The 21931-nt window shown below is 43.8% G+C and overlaps 1 protein-coding gene across 1 annotated transcript in view; it reads right to left on the reverse strand.

The window, feature by feature from the left end:
- ZNF532 (zinc finger protein 532) overlaps positions 1-21931 on the reverse strand; it is a 302282-nt gene that overhangs the window by 93840 nt on the left and 186511 nt on the right. The window contains exon 4 of the mRNA XM_086960481.1: positions 6157-6338. Within this exon, the coding sequence (XP_086816607.1) occupies positions 6157-6338 (182 nt within the window). The remainder of the gene's footprint in view (positions 1-6156; positions 6339-21931) is intronic.

Below are 21931 nucleotides of genomic sequence, written 5' to 3' on the forward strand. Positions count from 1 at the left end.
AAAAGCCTCCCTTTGATGGACAGCAGAAACGCCTTCAACATCAGATGAATTGCCATCAACTCCAACAAACTGATATGGAGCCAGGCTTCTGCCAGAGACCAGAATCCACTGATCACCTCCCCAGCCCACTAGTGATGCGTCTATCACCACCATCAGCTCTGGATGGGGGAAGTGAGAGGGAGATGCCGCTGGACAATCATGTTTGAGTAGCCACCACTGCAGATTGTGAGAGGACTCATCTGAAATGTAGATGTAATCTGTAAGATTTTCTTGGTGCTGGACCCACTGAAATTTCAAGTTCCACTGCAGAGCATGGGTGGGGAGCAACACTTGCAGCACTGCAGCAGAAAGGAGAGGAACGCCTCTGAAAATCAATTGAACGTGGAGAGGAGCCATGGTGAAGAAAATACAGCAGGAAGGACATAACTGTATCCCATCTATCAGGCATAATTAATCACCATCCTGTGCGGAATTCCTGGTTTCTGTCCCCGGCCCCTCCCAGAGTGGATTTGTGCTGTTAAGGGCAAACTGAAGCAGACTAGCTGCGGATGCCTTTTGGGAGTGGGACTCAGAGGACTGGTGCCCCTATCGGCCTGCACGATGCCTGCCAGATCCCTTTCCTATGCCTTGAAATGATTGAGGTGGCTGCTGCAGTGGTTGGGGTGACTGATACGGTCTGTACACATGCTCACTAGATTAGCTTCTTAATTTCCTAAACTGAAGCGGGACCTGGTTGATGGGAGTGAAGCGTGCCGCGGCTTTACTGTCCTTCAAAAGCCTGAGGGCAAAATCGCCAAAAAGGCATGAGCCATCAAAGGGTATAGCCATGACAGAGACTTGCACATTTCTGGTAAATCCCATGGAATGCATCCATATTTGGCAGCAGAGCACAGCACTGATGGCAATTGCCCTCTCAAGGAGTCAGGAGTATCTAGACCAGCACAAATCATGCACTTTGCTATGTTTTGTCCATCATAAATAGTTTAAAGCAGAGTGGCCCTATAGTCTTCCGGAATCTCTAGCAATATCTCGCTAGCCATGCCCCAGAGAACATGCATATAGTAGTCTATCAGACGGGTGCACTGACCCATCTCAGTGTCAGGTTGATCGAAGAGAACACTTGTTTTCCAAGCGCCTCATTCCTCTTGGACTCCCTATCCAGTGGAGACATGGGGAAAACATTTGAGTTCATGATTTCAGCATGCACCACCAGCCTCTCAGGAGTAGGATGCCAAGTGAGAAAATCAGAGTCATTAGGCACTGGTCTGAGAGGTCTGGCCACTTCCCTGTCCACTGGGCCTCGCCTGAAGGGGATCAAGGACTCAGACAATGACAGCCTAAGCTGTAGAAAATACATAAGAACATTAGTCTTGTTCTCAAAAGTGGGCAGCAGCAAATCCAGGACCTCAGCTGCCTGTTGGACCACAACAGCAAATAAAACGCTCTTCTCAGTCGGTGGTCCAAGTGATAAACTCACCCACATATCAGGGAAGGTATGCAGCCCACCTGCATCTTGTAAATCCATATAAAAACGGTCACAATCATAATGAGGGGGGGAAATCACCACCCTCTACCTCATCTTCATCTCCTTCTGGTGGTGTACCTTTTTCAGAGTCAGAGCTGACAAGATAATTGAGCCACTGTTGGACTGACCGCCCTGTTGGAGTCATCAGTGCATTATAAGGCTATGTAATGACCAGTTGTGCCTTAGTGATTTCTTAGTACAACATCAGTTGAGAGCGGGCTGAAATTTGATTCGGCTTCAGATATCTGAATCAGAAGGGGATCCTCTTCAAGAAACCAGCAATGCCAGCACCATCGTCAATGAGTGGTGGCCAGGCGCTGAAGTAGGTGTCTGTACCAGACTCACAAATTGACCCAGAACAGGATCTTAGTAATCACTTGGTACTGGGGAATGCCCTTCCGGCATGAACCCAACTGGAGGCCCTGCAGATTCTTGGTGCTTGATCTTGTGCCAGAGATATTACCGCGTTTCCTTGATGGCGTCTTTCATCCGTAACTCTACATACTAACCCCAACATCTCTGCATTTAACCCCCTGACGAAGAGCTACCAGCTCGAAATGCATTGGGGATTTAAACAACGGATATAATGCCACTTTTGGAATGTTTGGATACTATCATGTGACAAAATTTGTGCTTCGTTTTCTGCTATATGGAGACTATTTGGATTACAATTTGTGATTACACACCAAAGTAATTGAATGTGACAAAGTGAATAAAACTTTGAATCATCATACCCATCGAGTACCTTTCGCTTATTCAGCACATAGGAGTGCTCAGGTTAACCACCTTGTGCCTACGAGGTTTTGCACGTACTTTTCACTTCCTGTCCCTCCTGTACAGTAGGGACAGCATCCTGATCACCCTAAATGACTTAACTTTCTTGGTATACCCCATTAAATACCGTATTTACCCTCGGAGTGCAGCGGATTCCTATCCTTTATTAGAGATAGCCGGAAAACATCTGCTCCATGTCCTCTTTGAAGGCCTTGATTTTGCAGAGTCGCCGATGGCCTGGGAAACTTGGGGTACACTTGGATAAGCACCGCACTCAAAGACCTCAGTGGAGACCAACTAACATTGTGACACCCTTGTGATGTCTCCTTGGATACAGAGGGGTGGGATGCAAGTCCTGATTTTGTTTTTAAGTTTGCGTTTAGACTTCAATTTGGACTTTTGAGAGGACTTCGACCTTGAGTCAGACTTCCAGCGAGAACACTCTGAGGAGCTAGACTGAGTCCTCGAGTGGAACTTACACAAGCATCTCAACTTCTTCTAATGTTTGATGACATATAGCTTCACCTCCCGATCGCCTTTGCCTGCGTGAGGGCTCACTTGTCCCAAGTCTTCGACTCATGCCCCAGACATCAGATGCACACCCTGCAGGTCTATAACAGATATCTGTTTTCTGCAGTCAAGGCAAGGCTTGAAGCCTGTTTTAGGAGCTTGTCAATTCCTTCCCTTGCAAACTGGTTTCTGAAACTTAAGAAATCATCAAGAGACAACAAATGTGGGAGCCATGCTCTGGATCTGTGTCGGAAGCCGTGGAAAGAAAGAACTGATCTCAGTGCGCATGGGTGCCACATACATAGGACTCCACTACCTCACTGCCAGGAACATACAGAGTTAGCGTGGAGCAGCATGGCACCAAACAGCCTTGTGCAGAAGCATTGCTAAGAAAAGTTTGGTGCCTGGAGAGTAATTTTAAGGTGAGGAATCTGGGGTTGGAAGTATTCATTTGAAATGGCTGACACCAGATACGTTTGGAGGATTCACTTAATCTTAACATTCTCTGAGGTTTAATTCATTCATGCCCAATCCTAGCCCGTCTTTATGTGCTAACTACTGAACCGATTTACACCACAACAAGCAAAGGAATTTCCTTGAGGAAAGTTCTACTTTGAAGCTAAATTTAGCATATTTCATTCAGTTGTTTTTTCTGTATCGAACAGCAAAGAATCCTATGGGAGTTAAAATGGGAAATTGTACTTTTGATACCCTCTTCCCTTTTTCTGGGCTCCTGATTGAAGGACCAGCACAATACTTACAATGAATAACTCAAAGTTGATTTTTTAATTTTATTATATTCTAACTTTTGTGCAGATTCGTTGCACGGCACCAGTCACTGAGAAAACAAAAAATGCCTTTCCTCCGGTAACTATGACCTAACTGAAACTACAAAAGGTAGATGTGTTTTAAGATTTACCTTTCATGAATAAACTGTTGCTAAAACAATGAACAATGGCTTGAATCAGTGGCTTTTTGTGATTCTGTTGCTGCAGCCTTTACCACGATTACGAATAATTGAAAAACACTCTGGCTCGCATGGACGAAAATAATACTGCCAGAGAAGGAGTGACATAGCTGGAGTTTTTGTCACATATTTTAGTTAACCATGTTGCTGCATAATATAGATAACCTTGCCACATAATCTTGGTGGCCATGACAAGAGTAAATCTAACACTTTCATTTTTATGATGAAACTCGTGTTTATGTAACGGTGAAACTGTTCCCATATTTCTTGGATTCCAACATATACATGTATGATGAAACCATTGTTCACATTGAAAATGAAAACGCTGGCACTCCAGAAGTCGATTACAGTTCTTGGTAAAGCCCTTCAGTCAAGTTGAAAGGTTTCAGCTTGAGCAAAGTCGTGATCAAGGCTGTGCATAAGCCGAAACAAATATATTTCTGTAATGAGATGATTACGTAGTTATGATGATTACAATATATGCCTAAATAAGCGAGTAGTATTACAATATGAATGCACAATTTAAGACTTCTGTATACTTGGGCGACTATTGGGGCTCAATGATTAATTGCATTCCTTAATGTTGCATCATATACCATCCAAAAGAAACTGGATAGAATAAAATCACCACTACATGGAAAGACTTGAACATATAGGATTGGTTACCTCTCTGTACGATACATAGATGGTATATTCACTGAAAAAAACACAAAGATTAAAGTGGAGTTACACGTAGATCTTTCAATAATGAAAAAAACAGTTTTCAAACTGAAAAAAACATTGAAATTCACTAGTTACACATAACAGGACCAAGCATAACTTAACTAAGTTATTATTAATGCAATATGCAAGATCATAAGCAGTGCATCATACCAATTCAAGTTATACTTAAGCCAGTTACGTATAACTGGTAAATTCCAGTCATTTTTGGTTTTAAAACTGTCTTTTTTTTTATATTACCAAACTAAGGTTGACTCCATTTTAACCTTTGTATTTTTCCGTGTTAAAATCTTACAACCTTAAACTCCACTTTAACCTCTGTTTTTTTCAGCCAATTTAATTTCTTTTTTTTTTATAATACATCTGCTGCCAACCCATCGCCATTCACGGTCTTCAGCCTGACCCTGAACCTAACCCGTGAGTGGACAACTGCCCACAGACCCTCACCCTGCATTCTTTTTTATTTTTCCCTCGGTCCTTCGGGACTCCCGCAGGAGAACAGGGGTCTGTGCTGGCTCTCTTTGGACAACAAGGAGGATACAATGGCACTCGCAGGAAGGACATTCCACGGACCACAACAAGCTAAAAATATTTTATAAAAAAATGTTGCCCTTTGGGGACCTAAACGGCTCCCCCCCGGCTGCCCCCTCCCCCACCCCACCATCCATCACCAACTCAGAGTCCTGTAATGGCAGCCTCAACTCTCTCCTCATGTTGCAGCCAGCCAATCACAGTACTGGTTTACACAGGTCAAGCCAATCATTACCTTTATTTTGTTGCTGAAGTTCTGCAGGACTAGACACTATTTTTTTTAAATCTTTTAATTTCTCAAAAACGGCTGAAAAGATTAACACCAAATCACAAATAGCAGGATTCCGGAGTAAAGATCTAGATTTCAATCAAATTGTGTACAATTCTGGTCAGCCGTTTTTTTTCTGTACTGTCATCTCATTTTCTCTACAGAAATTGCGTGATGAGAAAAGGATTTTTCTCGGCCCCTGCTTGACAGATCACACTGAAACTTTCCAGGAAGTAACTGATATGGATGAGGCTTTTTTTCAAGTTTCATTAACCCCTTCCATGCTGGGCCGTTTCCGCCGCTGTGCGGTAAACAAAAGAACAGGGCGGGGCCGTGACGAACCCCAGCCGTCATCAGCACACGAGCGCCGCAGAGCGTGACGGCTGGGGTTCGTCACCAGCATGGAAGGGGTTAAGGTTCATCAAACGGTGCCAAAGTAAAACAAAACAACAACCGCTTTTCCTACAGAAACTCTGACTTACATATAACTACACAGTGAGGACCACCACTGTGCAATATTTTTTATGGCTGTGAAGCACCACAGTCCTGTTTCACTTTTGTTCACTCGGGTGTATCGAAATAACTGATGGACTCTTTACTGTGAGAGTGATTAAGTTTCAGTAGGAGCTGAAACAAGGTTGCAGCCGTCTTGAAATAAATAACCACATCATGGGAGTGCACTTTGGGGGGTTTGTGCCAAGTTTATCTATATGACACAGGAGTCGCACCCGTCCAGCCAGAGTGCCAGTAATCAGTGCGCCGGTTCCATTATATCACAAGAAAGTTCAACTGCCTCACTAACATGGCTTGTTTTCTACCAAATTAATATTCTTAACCCCTTAAAGAGCACATACCACTTACCGGAAACCAATTCTTCGAGTGTAGTGCAGGCAGTTCTTCGTGACGTGGGTCTGAAAATGTGCAGATCGACAAATTGCTCCACATTCAGGACATGTATATGGAGATTTATGCTGATGAATTCTCTGATGCGAGGAAAAACTGCAGGGGTTTGGTAGCAACATTTGACAGATACTGCAAGTCTTCTACAAATAAAGAAAGACACGGTAAATGTATATGAACTCGAGGAAAGGTTTTACTGTTACAGACAAGCTTATGAAAGCTACTACCATTAAAGAACAAACAGCCAGCAACTGCTTATCAGGTTCAACAGTGTTCCATTATTAACATAACATTCTACCCCTATCATATAGAATGACTGAATGTTTCAAGACCCTAACACATAACAGATAGTTCGGCTATGCGGTCAAAGAAGAAAATATTGGTCGGCGACACCTCATTACGGTCTAGTGATTTGAGATTATACAACTCAGAATTACACATCAATATAAGGTTATCATCACACAAGGGCCAGAGCACAAGTTAAACAACTCTAAATTACATGGTAAATTAAAAAGTTTGACTTATTTTTTTATTTAAAATTTAATGAAAGTACTCGGCTTGCTCCACTAAACATAATCTTAGGCCAGATTGAGGTTAATAGCAACAGATGCAGAAGTTCAGAGGGACCTGCAATGCTGTGAAGTGACCCATCAAGGCAATATCCCTTATATGACCGGTGCATTGCAGGCCTGCAGGGAGAGTCATGGGGCACAGAATACGACACAGAATGGGGTCATGCAATAGCCTTGCAGCCTCGGCAGTGGTTTGTTATAAAATAAAGAAAGTACTTGTCTTTACACTGGAAAGAGACATGGAATGAATGGCCAACCAAACAGGTTTATTTGCTCGTTGAAGTGTTTGGTAATAGCTGGGCATTTTTGCATGAGTTGCCAACCAGCTTGCCTAGAAAGAAAACTACATAAAGATGCAACATCTTGAGCTGCAACTAAATGGAAGATGGGACTAAGGCCCCTTCCTGAACAAACTGTAGAGAAAAGATATACCATCAAAGAAGAGTGTAATGAAAAGGAATCAAAAGAGGGTAATCATGGCCAAAATATCTGCCTACAAAGGTAATCTGTAAGCTTTCATGTAATAAAATAAATGGGTGCGGTCTTTAACACGGTGCAATTACAATCCACACTTAAAAGCCATACTGGCTGTAACATATGCGTTTTAAAATACATAAAACAGGCCTACTGCGTTTTTCATCACTTCATATTAAACAGGCCAGACCTATGGCATCTGAAACATCTTTTGCAAATGAAGCAAAGAGGCCTATAGGCTTGTCACCACAACCGACTCGGACATACTGCATTGATCATATGCTTTCCCAAAAGGCAACCATGAGGTATACCATGGTTAAATTACAAATGCGTACAAAATTACAGTGGTCAAAACAATATAAAGGCCCTCCTATGAGGGCCTAACAAGGATTATCCTAGTGCAAGTCTTCTATCTCCACGGTTTGTTTGAGTGGGTCACAACAGCAAAACCAAAACCCTGGTCTACCCCGGTGATCTGTGAGATTTCCTATAATAAAATACCTGCCTATAGGTTTTGGCACAGGACAATAACAATCTACTCTTAAAAGCCCATTGCTTTTAACACAAGCTTTTAACAATACAAAATGTCAGACCAAATGACTCTGTAGTAACTTTTAATAAACAGCTCAAACCCTTGGAATCTGACATAACGTTTTCCAATGAATCAATAAAGCATTTAGCCTCTACATTACGCTCAATACCATAACCAGGACAGTTCTACTGATTACTGTATAAACTGGTAACCATCATGGATACAATGATAACATTAGAACTATATGTACAAAATTACAGTTTGCTAAATAATATAAAGCCTTTCTCAAAAGGGCCTACCAAGGATTATCAAAGTGAAAGCCTTCTACTCTCCAAGGTTTGCTAGAGAGGGTGACCAACAACAAAACCCTGGACTACTACAGTAATTCTTGAGATTTCATATAACAAAATAACAGTCTAAAGGCTGTAATACAGTGCGATAACCCCTGAAAGATGTCTATTAGCTTCAGCAAATGTGTTTCACAATAAAAGCAAAGTCTATTGCTTTTGTCCTATTGCATCGGAAAAAAAGTTTTCCCAGTGAACCAATCAGGCCTATATACGTGTCATTGGCTTGTGACCATAACAAACAAGACTATTGTATTGAGCATAAGCTATCCTACAAAGGAACAATCAGGCATGCAGTCATAAAATTACAAATGTATGTAAATTTACAGTTGGAAAAGCAAAAGAGTAGGTCTCATAATAGGGCATAATAAGGTCGATCAAAGTTCAAATCTTCGACTGCCATATTCTGTCAAAGGGTAACAACACAAATACCTTTACCTACTACGGTTACCAATGTAACAAAATACCTCTGTGTAGGCTTTAATACAAATAACTCACCCTTAAATGCATACTGACTTTGACATATGTTCTTCACAATAAATATCTCAGGATGCCTTTATCATAGCTGTTCATAATAAATATATCAGGCTTGCATTCTTGGACACTGGCTTGCCACCATATCCAAATGAGTCCTGCTGTATTGAGCATACGCTTTATCACAAGGCAAAAATTGTGATGCAAACACTATTTTTCAGTAGAAGCACGCAGCCTCTACCTAATGAAAGGCTGCACTCACAGTAACAAACATGCGAGCAGAGCATACGTCCCTCTCTCAGTAGTACTCCTGAAAGGTCTTTTTCAGCAGTCTAGAGACACCGGGGGTGTCAGGCAAGACCTCAAAGATTAAGTCGATGGTTAAGACAGCATTGTGTCGCCTGTGCTGGAAAAAAACACACACTTTCACAATGACAGTGCTGTTCTCCAGCACACTTGACAAGCTTACGTTTGTAGGACCATCACTGATGCAAACATCTACCAATGAATCGAAATTTGCCTAGCGGATGTAACGGTAAATTTCAATTCTATTAAGGACACGGAGGAGAGGATTATGCTTTTCATTCTTCGCTGTTTATTACATACAAAACTTACAGCAGCCTCGGAAAAGCATTTAATCAATGTTTACAAATCCAAATAGTAAAACATTAATCAAAACCTCATGTGTCATTAGGCAAAAAACTACAATTTCCATAAGTCCATCATAACAGTCCATAACGTGGTCCCTCCACTCTTTCCATGGAGGCTAGATATGCAGTCTCTCTTCACTGTTCTCCCTCTTTCTTCGGGCAGATTACGCTCACTCTTCATTGGTCTTGTTTGGAACCGTCATTGCCTGACAAAAAATATGATAGCGTAAGCGTTGTAAAATAAACCACACTTACGACAATATAATCAACAGCATCCAGTGTGAAAATCAACATCGTCCAACAGTCAGATTAAAAACCAATAACTTACTGCCATACGGGTGGGTTCTTACTTGAAGAAGTCCTGGGAAGGATAATCCTCGCCTCCGTGTCCTTAATAGAATTGAAACTTACCGTTACACCCGCTAGGCAAATTTCGATTCTATGGCAAGACCGGAGGCTCAGATTATGCTAGTTCAAAGCTTACTCGCCACCAACTGAACAATATCCACCACTGGTTTAAAGTAGAACCTCTTAAAGGTGGAATCAGAGGACCAATTCGCGGCCCGCAGTAAATCCTCTAAACGAGCTCCTGCAGAAAGTGCCTTAGAGGCCATGGCCCCTCTGGCTGAATGAGCTCCAAAACTCTTAGCAACAATGCCTGCTTCCTGCATGACCCAACGCACCCACCTTGCAATAGTGGGGGAGGAGACTGCTTTGTGTGGTTTTCGCAAGGCAATTAACAATAGTCTCTCGCCCGGAGGGCGAAGTTCCAGAGTTACTTCTTCATAGGCTTTCAGACACTGCACAACACACAGCTTGGGGACATCCACAAAAGCTAGGTACGAGATAGTTCTTGATGCAGATTTTGTGCAACGCCCCACCGTAAAGGTAACCCGGTCCGGGGACAAAACTCTCACCGAAACATCCAAGGCACGGACATCCGACACTCTACTGCAAGATACCAAGCACAAAAGCATGGCCAATTTCGTTGAAAGCTCCTTCAAAGACAAATACCCATTAGGTTGCCAAGACAAGAAGAGATTAAGGACCACATTGACGTCCCAGAGGGCTGAATACCAAGGTTCTGGAGGTAACGAAAGACGAATACCTCGTAAGAGCCTACAGACAAACGGATGTTCACCCACCGGTGTTCCTTCCACCGGATGATGGCCCGCTGAAATCGCTGAACGCATCGCGTTGATTGTTCTGTACGCTAGGCCTTTGGTTGCCAATTCTGCCAGAAAATTCAGAATAGGAACGACTACTGCGAACAAGGGATCCAAGTCCCTTCGAAGACACCAACGCATCCACTTAGTCCAAGCGGATCTGTAAAGCTTCGCCGTACTGTTTTCCCAGGCTTTGGACAAAAGTCCCTCAGCCGATCTCGAAAGGCCCGGGAGCGCCGGAAAGCCTTCCTGCCATGAGGCGGAGAGAACCGTGAGTGATGAGATGATGCAGCTCCCGATCCGGATTGAGCAGCAGGTGAGGAAACCGGGGGAGTAGGATTGGAGAATCCCAAGAAAGTTCCAGAAGAACTGGAAACCAGTCTTGGGACCTCCAGAGCGGGGTCACCATCACCAGCGCCACCGCCTGGCGGCAAACCTGGGCCGCCGTCCGCATCAGTATCGAGAAAGGGGGGAACGAAAACGTCTCTCCTGACTCCAATCTTGGAGAAAAGCATCGGTTGCCTCCGCCAGAGGATCCGGTCTTCAACTGAAAAAACGAGGGAGCTGATGATCCAAGTGGGACGCAAACAGGTCCACTGAGAAAGGACCCCACAGCCCGTTCAGCCACTGGAATACCTGAACATCCAACATCCATTGACTGGAGTCCCGCAGATACCTGGAATGCCAATCCGCCACCTGATTGGCTTGCCCCGGTAAGTATTTCGCCGTCACGGATACTTAATGAGCGAGGCAGTAATCCCAGAACTGTTTCGCTAAATTCGCCAGAGCCCAAGACCGAGGACCTCCCAGGTGGTTGACGTATCGAACCGCAGAGACATTGTCCATCTTCAACAGCACACAAGACTTCGCTGAATCTCTGGTCCAGCAGCGACTTGCGAAAGACCCTGCCAGAAATTCCAAACAATTGATGTGCAACTTCTGTTCGTCGGACGACCAGGTGCCGCCTGTGGAGAATTCCCCGCAGCGAGCACCCCAACCCGACCTGCTGGCGTCGGATTCTATGACCAGGTCCGGGACTGATCCGAAGATCGCCAAACCAGGCTTCCATGTGGGATAGCGACCACAACATTTCCTCCTTTGCTTCATCCGAGAGAGGCACCACCTGATCGTACAACATGGCCCTCCGGAGATGCTGTGCTTTGAGACGCTGAAGCGCCCTGTAGTGAAGGGGTCCCGGGAAAATCGCCTGGATGCAGGAGAGAAGTCCCACCACCCTGGCGATCTGCCGCAAGGAGGTCCGATCTTTCGTAATTGTCTGCCGCAAGAGATGCCGAATCTTGGCAATTTTTTGCGATGACAAGCTGAGAGAGGCTCCTACGGAGTCTATGACAAACCCCAGAAAGCTCATCTTCTGACTCGGTACCAAGACCGACCTGTCGCCGTTGATGATAAACCCCAGCCCCTGCAAAAGGGCGAGTGTCTGACAAAGTTGAGAACTCAATTTCTCTGGGCACTGGGCCATCAACAGGATGTCGTCCAAATAGACAATCATCCGAATACCTTGACTTCGCAGGTATTGCACCGCCGGGTGCAATACTTTCGTGAAGCACCAAATGGCTGAGGAAAACCCGAATGGAAGGGCGGTGAACTCAAACACGCAACTCCTCCAGAAAAACTGCAGAAAACGGCGGTGGGGAGGATGAATGGGAACCACAAGGTAAGCATCCTTGAGGTCTAACCGCACCATCCAGTCTCGTGGAAGGAGGACATCTCGGAAGAGGTGTATCCCTCCATTTTGAAGTGCCGGTAAACCAACCACCCGTTGAACTCCTTGAGGGTGATCACTGGTCGCCTGCCCCCATCGGTCTTGCCCACCAGAAAAATGTTGCTGAGGAAACCCAAGGGCTGCCGAGTTGATTGACGAATGGCTCCCTTGCGAAGCAACTCTGAGACCTCTTCGTCTATCAACTGCGCATCAGCCTCTGAAAATACTATGGGGCTCGGGGCACTAACCTGAGTGGGCTGGTCGTAAAACTCTATATGGAAACCTCGCACGGTCTGCAAGACCCATGCGTCTGCAGTAAGAGCTACCCACTCCTTGTAAAAGGCCGATAACCGACCCCCAATGCGCACTTGCTCTGCAGGGATGACACACAAGACACTCACCGTTTGAGTTGTTTCCAGCGTTCTTTCGGAATCCTTGACCACCACAACGTTGCCCTCTTGTGGGATAGAAATTGGTGAAGTTGGCTGACGTTTGGTATTGGCCTCGCCCTGAGACTTGCCCTCGATTGCTGGCATTCTCTCCGCCACGGCCGGTCGATCGGCCTTTACTTCGACCGACCCCTTACCTTACCCTCCAGTATGGGCCTCGGACACTCTCCCCGTAAGCACCCTCCAGCCTCCTTCTCCAACGGTTTGCGCAGGTGGCTTGCCACAAACTTCGCCACCTTGTCACCCGGCGCCCAGGTTGTGGATCGTGGATGAATGATCTCATCCAGATCCAGCATGCCTAAACTGTCCCGAGGCAACTCACGGCGGAGCCCGAGGGCCGCCAAGAGCGGTACGACTCCTCATCGTCATCAGTATCAGGGGAGTCCCCACCAGGAGATGGAGGCGCCATACCAGAAGCCATTGAGAGGTCAGGGGCCGAGGCCGGGGCAGGGGGGGCGGCAGTCGCCTTAGCCAAGAACGCATCCCGCAGACGTTCGAAGGCGCCTCTATCCACCCCCTGTCCCCCCTCAGGCATCCCCTCCCTGCAGGGTTTCTTCGCGACCGGAGGTCCTTCGCCTGAGGGGCCCGGGAGGCTTGTGAGCACTCCCGATTGGGCCTGCACCAATTTAACGCACTCCTCAACAATGCGCGCGGAAAGGCGCTCCTCCATGGGCCCCACCACCTCTGTGACACAGTGATATATAGAGCTGTCCACAGCGTGGTAAAACTCCTCATCGTTCAAATAGGATTGGGGCTCCTCATCATAATAACCCTCTTGATCCATGATCAGAACAAATCAGGGACCCAAGCATCCTTCCAAGTACTACCCAACAGTGTGGGTGTCAATGTATATGGGCAGACCAGAGGACTGCAATTCCTTTGGGGCCACACGTGTGGCAATGAAGGCTGCACTTATCCCTCAAAGCACGCTGACCCTCTAGAAACAGACCAGGTCCACCACCCCACTGCGCGCCACCACACACTCTTTTAAAGAAACTGTCACAGTGCACAAACAGCCCAAAGGCGATTTACGCGGTTAAACTGCAATTACAGACCCCAACGGGCGTAAGCAAAAATGAGGGAAATACAGACCCAGAGACCGGGCGTTCGTGAGGCGGCAAAGGGCAAGGCTCCGTCCGTTGCACACCTCAGCGCGGCCGCTCTCTATGAGGAGAAACCGCGCTGAGGATCAACGAGATGTCGGAGCGCCCTCTAGCGGTCCTGTTCAAACACTGCACCTCGCGTAGTGGACAAAAGACGCGCCAGGAACGAGAAACGTTCCCGCGACTAACAGGGCTCTGAAACGAAAAGAGAACCACAGTCAGGGCCCTCCCCGTCCCCAACACAGCCGGCAATACAGACAGCAATATCCACAACAGATTTAGGGAGATCAAAAAGAACACTTAACTGGCTGCGTGAGCAGCGAAGAAAGAGGAAGAACAGTGAAGAGAGACTGCATATCTAGCCTCCATGGAAAGAGTGGAGGGACTACGTTATGGACTGTTGTGATGGACTCATGGGAATTGTAGTTTTTTGCCTAATGACACATGAGGTTTTGATTAATGTTTTACTATTTGGATTTGTAAACATTGATTAAATGCTTTTCCGAGGCTGCTGTGAGTTTTGTATGTAATAAACAGCGAAGAATGAAAAGCATAATCTGAGCCTCTGGTCCTGCCATAGAATCCTCCCCAATGTGTGAAAATAAAAGTTATAAAAATAGAACCTTGCCAGCCAAAAGTTACACTGTCGCACAATGTCCTTTATTTTCTTTCTTTATATACGCGTTGTTAAACCTGTTCTAAAGTGTGAATATACTACAAAAGAAAAGCACATTTTAGAATAAGTTTCTAATCACTTTACAATACTCTTTGCATTTAAATTGGGACTTATAATAATACATATGGTTGCATTAAAATCACTTTAAATATTAGCATAGTATCCCCAACAAAACACACATTTCTAAGAACACCGCCGGGCACATATGCAGTCTCAGGCAAACTATGAATGCTATCCTTTTAAAGACCACTAAAATCAATTAATACTTCATGTAATTTAAAAGCACATCTCAGGGCTCAAGTGACTTAAAAACAACAAGGTCGAAGGACCCTTTGATGACTATAGAGACCATTATTACACACCTATCCTTTATGCGTTCTCTCTCTCTCTCCATATGAGCATAGTTGCAGTCACCACTGTGTAGTTATAAGCAGTACTGAAGACTGCCCGGAGACACCGACGGAAAGAGCGGTGCTCCTTTTACCTGCGCTGCAGCCAGGTGGGGTGAAGCCTCTCAACCTACATATATGGTATACGGTTGAGTACGCCTGGATTTCCAGGTGATATTTTTTCATTATTTATCTCATTTTTATTAACAAAGCAGTAGTGTATTTCAAAGGTCCTGAAGAATGCATTAGAAACTCCTTTCTTGTGAATGCAGAAACATGTCGACCACTAATAAGTGCGGTTATTATTTAAAACCTGCACCCACACCTGCCTTTTAATCTTAGGGATTGGGGGATATTAATAAAATTCTTTTTCCACCCAACTCACCTAATTTTAGCATTACCCTTCACTTTTCACTCCAACCACCAGACACTGCTTTTTTTCATTAGCCACTAACATACCTTTCTGTTCTGCCCTCACACCACATCTCGGTCACGGTAACATCTTACCGGCCGTTGTGTCTCCTGGGTAAGGAGAACCCAAATGATGACAACAAGGGCGGTACAGTGTGGCTTCTGATGGGAACAATATTTTACTCCATATACTCTTGAGCCTTGACTTGGCCGCTTATTAACTATTATTTCTCACTGATACTGTTTTGCATGCTTTTGGTTTAGTGGTCCTTCTTGCTAGACTTACTGACTTGCTCTCTGACCCCCAGATATTATTTGTTGTTGTGGGTAGTTATAAATAGGACCTAGGTCACACAGGAAGAGCGTTTTTGTTTTCTAAGAGCTTTAGCACTACTTAACGAATTTTCACAAAACTTTTTTTAAAAGACCATCCACCTCAGCTCCCTCCTGAAAAATTTGGGGTGATCCATCAAACGGCCACTGAGAAAAAAGGGTAGGGGTCCCAGATGCAATTTCGAAAAGATACCACGAAAATGGCTGAATGGGATTACATCAAATTTGGCAGACAGGGTTTGTTCCAGAAAGTGTGCTTTTTCTCATTTGGTGCAAATCCGTTCAGTAGTTTTTAAGAAATAAAAGTTCAAAAACTTTCCATATCTGGAAGGTTGCATTTGCGGGAGACTCGCAGGTTTCCCGCAATCCCGTACCTTTTAACAGATCAATCGGATTGGCCAAGGAGGCTCATCTGACTACTCACTCCCACAGTAGCAAAACACTACCCCGAACGTCTGTGGGAGCTCGCACTCACATTGGTTGTTCACAACAAGTAGAGAAATGTTGCGGTCCCCGGTCACTGAAATGTCTTTAAAAATAAGTTAAAGGGCACAGTAAGGTACCCTGATCCACTGGACCTGGTGGAGGAGTAAGCCCCCACAGGACCCCACCTATCGCCAAATTAAAAAAAGATATTTTGGAGGGGTTTCCAAAATCCTGCCGCTGTCCCGCGGGAACCAGCGCAGTCCCCACAACTAATGCGGGAGTCCCATGGGAGTGCACAAGGCTGCACTGTCTCCTGCAACATTCTCTCAGCTTGTTTTTTTCTTTTTAAAGGGGATGGGTCCGACTGTCTGTGGTGGGTTGCCACAAACAGACAAAGGACATATGTGGCGTGGGGTTAGCCTTATGTATGTTAATAAAATATTAATTTATATTTTTTTTTTAAAAAAGAGGAAATTCACTGAAAAGAACAAAGGTTAAATTGAAGTTATAGTTAATAAAGTACTAATATCTTACTTTGCATTTTTTTTAACTCAGAAATTCATTTAAAAAAAAGGTTGAAGTGACCTAGTTAGGAGGAAATGTCAACTTAAACTTAATGTTTTATAATAAAATAAAAACACTGAAGTTCACAGTTCTAGTTATTTCAAGTAACTATAACATGTACCCTCATCATGCAATGCTTATGACCTCACATATTATAACCCTCATGACATGTTCTGTAACATCATTGATAATATTACGGAGGACAGCTAAACTGACATGACTGTCAACAGCGTAGGGGGCAATTATAGTTACTTGAAATAACCAAGTGTTGTATTTCAGTGCTTTTTTAGTTTCAAACGCAGGAGGGAGGCGGCAACTGCAGTCAAAACAGACCTGGTCTAAGAATGCACAGGAAATGTGGCAAGATGAGAACAAGATTTACAGCCCTGTTTATAACAGAGCTCTGCAAACCACGAGCACTGGTCTGGAGTGCTCCAACTTAAAGAAATTTTGCTCACAAGCTCTGAGTAACAATACATGCAACAGCGGCAGTCCTTGAAAATGGGCAGAGCTTTTAAAGCCCATATCCTGAATACAGCATATCTAGCAGAGACAGCGCTGCCTAGGCGAGACCTAAAACTGGCAAGCCCAGTTTGTAACAATATTTTATGACTTCAACTGGTTGAGAGTTAGGTTTGTGTCAATATAGACTTGTGATGGAACAAAGAGCAAGCAGCCCTGGTGTTCATGAGACAAAAAGCAGGAAGTGTGGGGTGGTGGAGGAGAGAAACTTGGTGTGTAATCAGTAGACAACCTTGATGTTCATGAGACAAAGAGCAGGAGGCTTGGGGTGGTGGAGGAAAGAGATTTGACGTGGAATCAAGAGTAGGCAGCCTTTGTGTTTATGAGACAAATACAGGAAGTGTTAGGTGGTGGAAGGAAGAGACTTGACGTGGAATCAAGAGTAGGCAGCCTTGGTGTTCATGAGATAAACTTGAGGTGGAATCAACAGCAGGCAGCCTTGGTGTTCATGAGACAAAGAGCAGGAAGTTTGGGGTGTGGAAGGAAGAGACTTGGAGTGGTGAAAAAAGACTTGAAGTGGAATCAAGAGTAGGTAGTCTTGGTATTCATGAGACAAGAAGCAGGAAGTGTGGGGAGGTGGAAGGAAGAGGCATGAGGTGGAATGGAACGAGGCAACCTTGGTGTTCAGTAACCCTGACATTTGACAGCACCAATGAAAGTCTCATGTGTTTAATAAACACAGGCTTCCCCCACGCACCAAGCACCAGATCTGGTTTATTTGCAGCGCTTGGAAGTAAACGACAGGTGGTCGCAGCACTCTCCAAAACCTCTTCATAAACAAATACAAAATGCATTATAGTTGTACGTTTGAAATATGTCAAAGCACACTGAACAACTGAAAGCCACATGTTGGCACTGTTCAAAATTAAATTTTTAAAAGCCTGTTCAAGAAATGCCAAGAGCATCTTAGGTAAGATGCCCACGAGATGTCATACTTTAAACCAAAGAATGCAAATGCAACAATTATTAGAAGCAAGTGCAGCATGTGCCACCACGTGACTGTATTTTTTCTTTTCCCGCAGGAGAACATATCTACAAAGTCCATAGCTGGGCTGTCCCCTAGAGCCAGAAGCAGCTACTAAACACGTTTCATGATAAAATAAAGTTTCCCCAGACTCAGCATCTCGGTTTCTAAACATACCCGAGGTCATACCCCTGCTCACAAGGTTATGGTGACTGACAGCTCTAAGTACCTCGTCTGACTGAACGAATTCAATGTAAAGGATTCAGTCGAACTCAGATAGCTCAGTCGTGGTAAACACCCACTGCAGAGGTTGGAGTGAAACGCAGGTACCCAAAATAGGTAAAATACATTTCCGATTTGCACGGTTTAGAATAATATATATGTGAAAACAATGAACCTGAATAGTGTGCGTGTGTGTGTATATATATATATATATATATATATATATATATATATATATATATATATATATATATATATATATATATATATATATATATATATTCACTGAAAAAACCATAGGTTTCACACCAGTTATAGTTAGCTGGAAATTTTACTGACATAAAATCATTGGAATTCCCACGTTATAGTTAGTTGGACTCACCATAACTTGCGCGCCTGCAATGCACTGCTGATGACGTCACATATTATTATTAATATTATTATATTATAATATATTATTATTATATTTATTTTTGTAGAGCGCACAGCTACCCTAAGGTTTCCCGGCGCTAACATATTACATCACTCATGACATGGTCAGTGACATCACTCATGACATCACTGATGACACCATCCAGTGAATGTGTGTCTTTCTGAAAAATAAATATGTTTTATATTTTAGTTTCTATTTTTGAATATGTGTTTCAAGGGTTACATTACACTGAAAGGAGGTCTGTCACTCGGTCACAAAGATGGTGTCACTGTTTTTTTTAATTCTTTTTTGTTGTTTTATATTTTTTAGTATCAGTATGAGTGTCTGTATGGTTTGGTGGGGGTACTACTTAGCACATAGATGCATCAATGAATGACTCACTGTTTGTATGTGTTTTGAACACAACATATGTGCAGGACTGTATGGGTGGATCAGTGTGTATATGTGTGTGTTAGTGAGTGAATGACTGTCACTAGTGTCTTGATCAGTAACGACATATGTTTTAATCTAGTATATGTGAGTATTGATGTATATAAGTGAGTATATGTGAGAGTGAGAGATTGTAAGAGTTCCTGTTTAAATAAGTATGTGTTTCTATAAGTGATTGTTTAAGAGAGTAAGTATGTGTAAGTTTTCTTAGAAGTAAGGTGGTAGTGTGTGTATAGTTGTATATGCTAATAAATGGATGTTCAATAGTTTATTTGCATGTGTGAGTATGTGTGTGAGTAACTTTTGGAAGACTGTTGGTGTGTAACAGGATGTATATGTGCATCACTACATATGATGAGTGAGTATATGTATGAGTAACTATATAGAACTGTTGCTGAATGAGTGGATGTGTATATAGATGGTGGTATTACTGAATTGGTTGTTGTAACTGGTATGGGTATCTCCATTTTTTTGAAAATGTTAGTTTCTATTTTTGAATATGTGTTTCAAGGGTTACATTACACTGAAAGGAGGTCTGTCACTCTGTCACAAGGATGGTGTCATCTCTGATGTCATGAGTGATGTCACTGACCATGTCATGAGTGATGTAATATGTGACGTCATCAGCAGTGCATTGCAGGCGCGCAAGTTATAGTGAGTCGAACTAACTATAACGTGGGAATTTCAATGGTTTTATGTCAGTAAAATTTCCAGCTAACTATAACTGGTGTGAAACTTATGGTTTTTTCAGTGAATTTCATAGGTTTTTTTAAATGCTAATTCCTAACTATATATAAGGCCCCAAACCTGTTTTTTTCAGTGAATTTCAAAATTTTGTTAATAGCAAATATCTATAGCTATGAAATGTAATATTTTTGAAAATGAATGAATCCTATATTATATTTGTATTTAAAACAAATATATATATATATATATATATATATATATATATATATATATATATATATTCAATTTATTTTTTTGCCCTGGAGCGCTCCCGGGGCGCGCCCCGGAAAGCATAGTCTTTTGAAGCGCCCCGGGTCGCGCACCGGGGAGCGTCCCGTTAGCGCCAATGCCGCGGCCGAAAACATCATTATGACGTACCGCGTAGCCGCGTCCACGTGATACGCACGGCGTAAACGCACCCGGAAGCACTCGAGCGCATACGATCGCGCAACGTAAGCATCCGACGCGCTTACGCGTGACCTGAAAATAACACTTTTAACTGGTACAGAACAGTTTTGGTTTCATAATGATGAAACCCCTTGTCTTGTGACCTGAAAATAACACTTCTCATTGGTTCAGGACATTTTTTTTTCCAAATGATGAAAGCCCCCACCTTTTTTCCTTATTCTGACTTTGTCCTTTGACTGAGGAAGACCTGTTTTGAAATCTTTGAGGTATATTTTGTACTTTGAAATGGCTACAGTAGCAGCATCAGCTGGAGCATCTGCACCACCACCACCACCAAGAGGACCACCACAACAGCACATTGGTGGTCAAGAAGAAGAGGAGGAGGAGGAGGAGGAAGAGGAGGAGGGGAGGAGGAAGAGGTGGCTGGAAGAACACAATACCCCATACCAACCCAAGCCACACATTGTATGGGAGTTTTTTTCCATCCCTTGAGGAAAAAAGAAAGTGAATGCGGCAAAGGTGACTTGTCTTATCTGTGACATGGAACTTTCAAGAGGTAACCCAAATAAAAAATATTCATTTGGGAATACCATGATTCGCCACATGCAGCGCAGGTATCCGAACAACTATGCTGCCGCAGAGATGAGAGAACTGGCCAGCAACCCTCCCCAATCTACACCCAGCACCTCCAAACGAAAACAACCCACTCCATCGGGACCAGAGACAAGGGAGACAATCCCTTGCATACAACCACGGTTTGGAGAATTTAGGGTCACATGTATTTTTTGTGGTAAGACCATCTCCTATGGTGAGCAGAGCCTAAAGCTCATCCTCCTTGCTGGTGACAACCACAATTCCCCCAAAAAACCCTAATTATTTCCTTATTTTTTTTTTACTCCAGTTGAGCCATTTTCAATTCCCTGTTTTTTGTTTCTCCCCATAAAAATAAAAAAAAATACAAAATAGTTCATAAAAGCCAAAAAAAGTACAAAATGTTCAAAAAACATAAAAAAATATAAAACAAGAAAAAAAACATTCTTTTTAGAACTACCTCCAAATTATAAAAAAAGGCTACATTTTTTAAAAACCCTATCATTCTTTTTTCCCCATGGAACGCTCCCAGGTACACTCCGCGGTGCGCGTACTGGGCGCTCCCCCACGCAAATCAAAAAAAAAATTTTTTTTTGCCCTTTTATAGCCCCCACATCAAACCTAAGGGGTCAGGGGGGTTTACTCTGCCCCCTTATGGTCATTTCCCCCTTTATTTTTGCCACCTCTTGTGTCTCGATCCTCACGAGACACAAGATGGCGGCCGCTCCAGACTGTTCCCAATGTTTACAGACACCCGAGAGTCAATCAGCTTTCGGTGCGCACCTCGCGTAGCGCGCCCGGAGACCGCCCCGGTGTGCGTACCGGGGCGCGGCCATAGATATATATATTTTTTTTAACCTAAATTACTCAAAAACCACTGGAGCACATTTCTTGAGACATAGCAAAGGCACATCGGGCTACCAGTCCCTACAATTTTGCCAAGTTTGGTGGAAATCCATTCACCCGTTCGGGCTAAAAGTGAGGTCGACCGCCCTATGGAAATTAACATGGGGAAAACACGTTTTGGGACCCCCCTTTTATCTCGGCCCCCACTTGACGAATCCCCCCCAAACTTTCAAGGAAGGACCGGAGCTTCGCGAGGCAAATTTGAGGAAAGATTCGTCAACCGGCGCCAAAGTTATTCACAAT

Source organism: Lissotriton vulgaris, chromosome 3_1 (assembly GCF_964263255.1).
Source record: "Lissotriton vulgaris chromosome 3_1, aLisVul1.2, whole genome shotgun sequence".
Lineage (NCBI taxonomy): Eukaryota > Metazoa > Chordata > Amphibia > Caudata > Salamandridae > Lissotriton > Lissotriton vulgaris.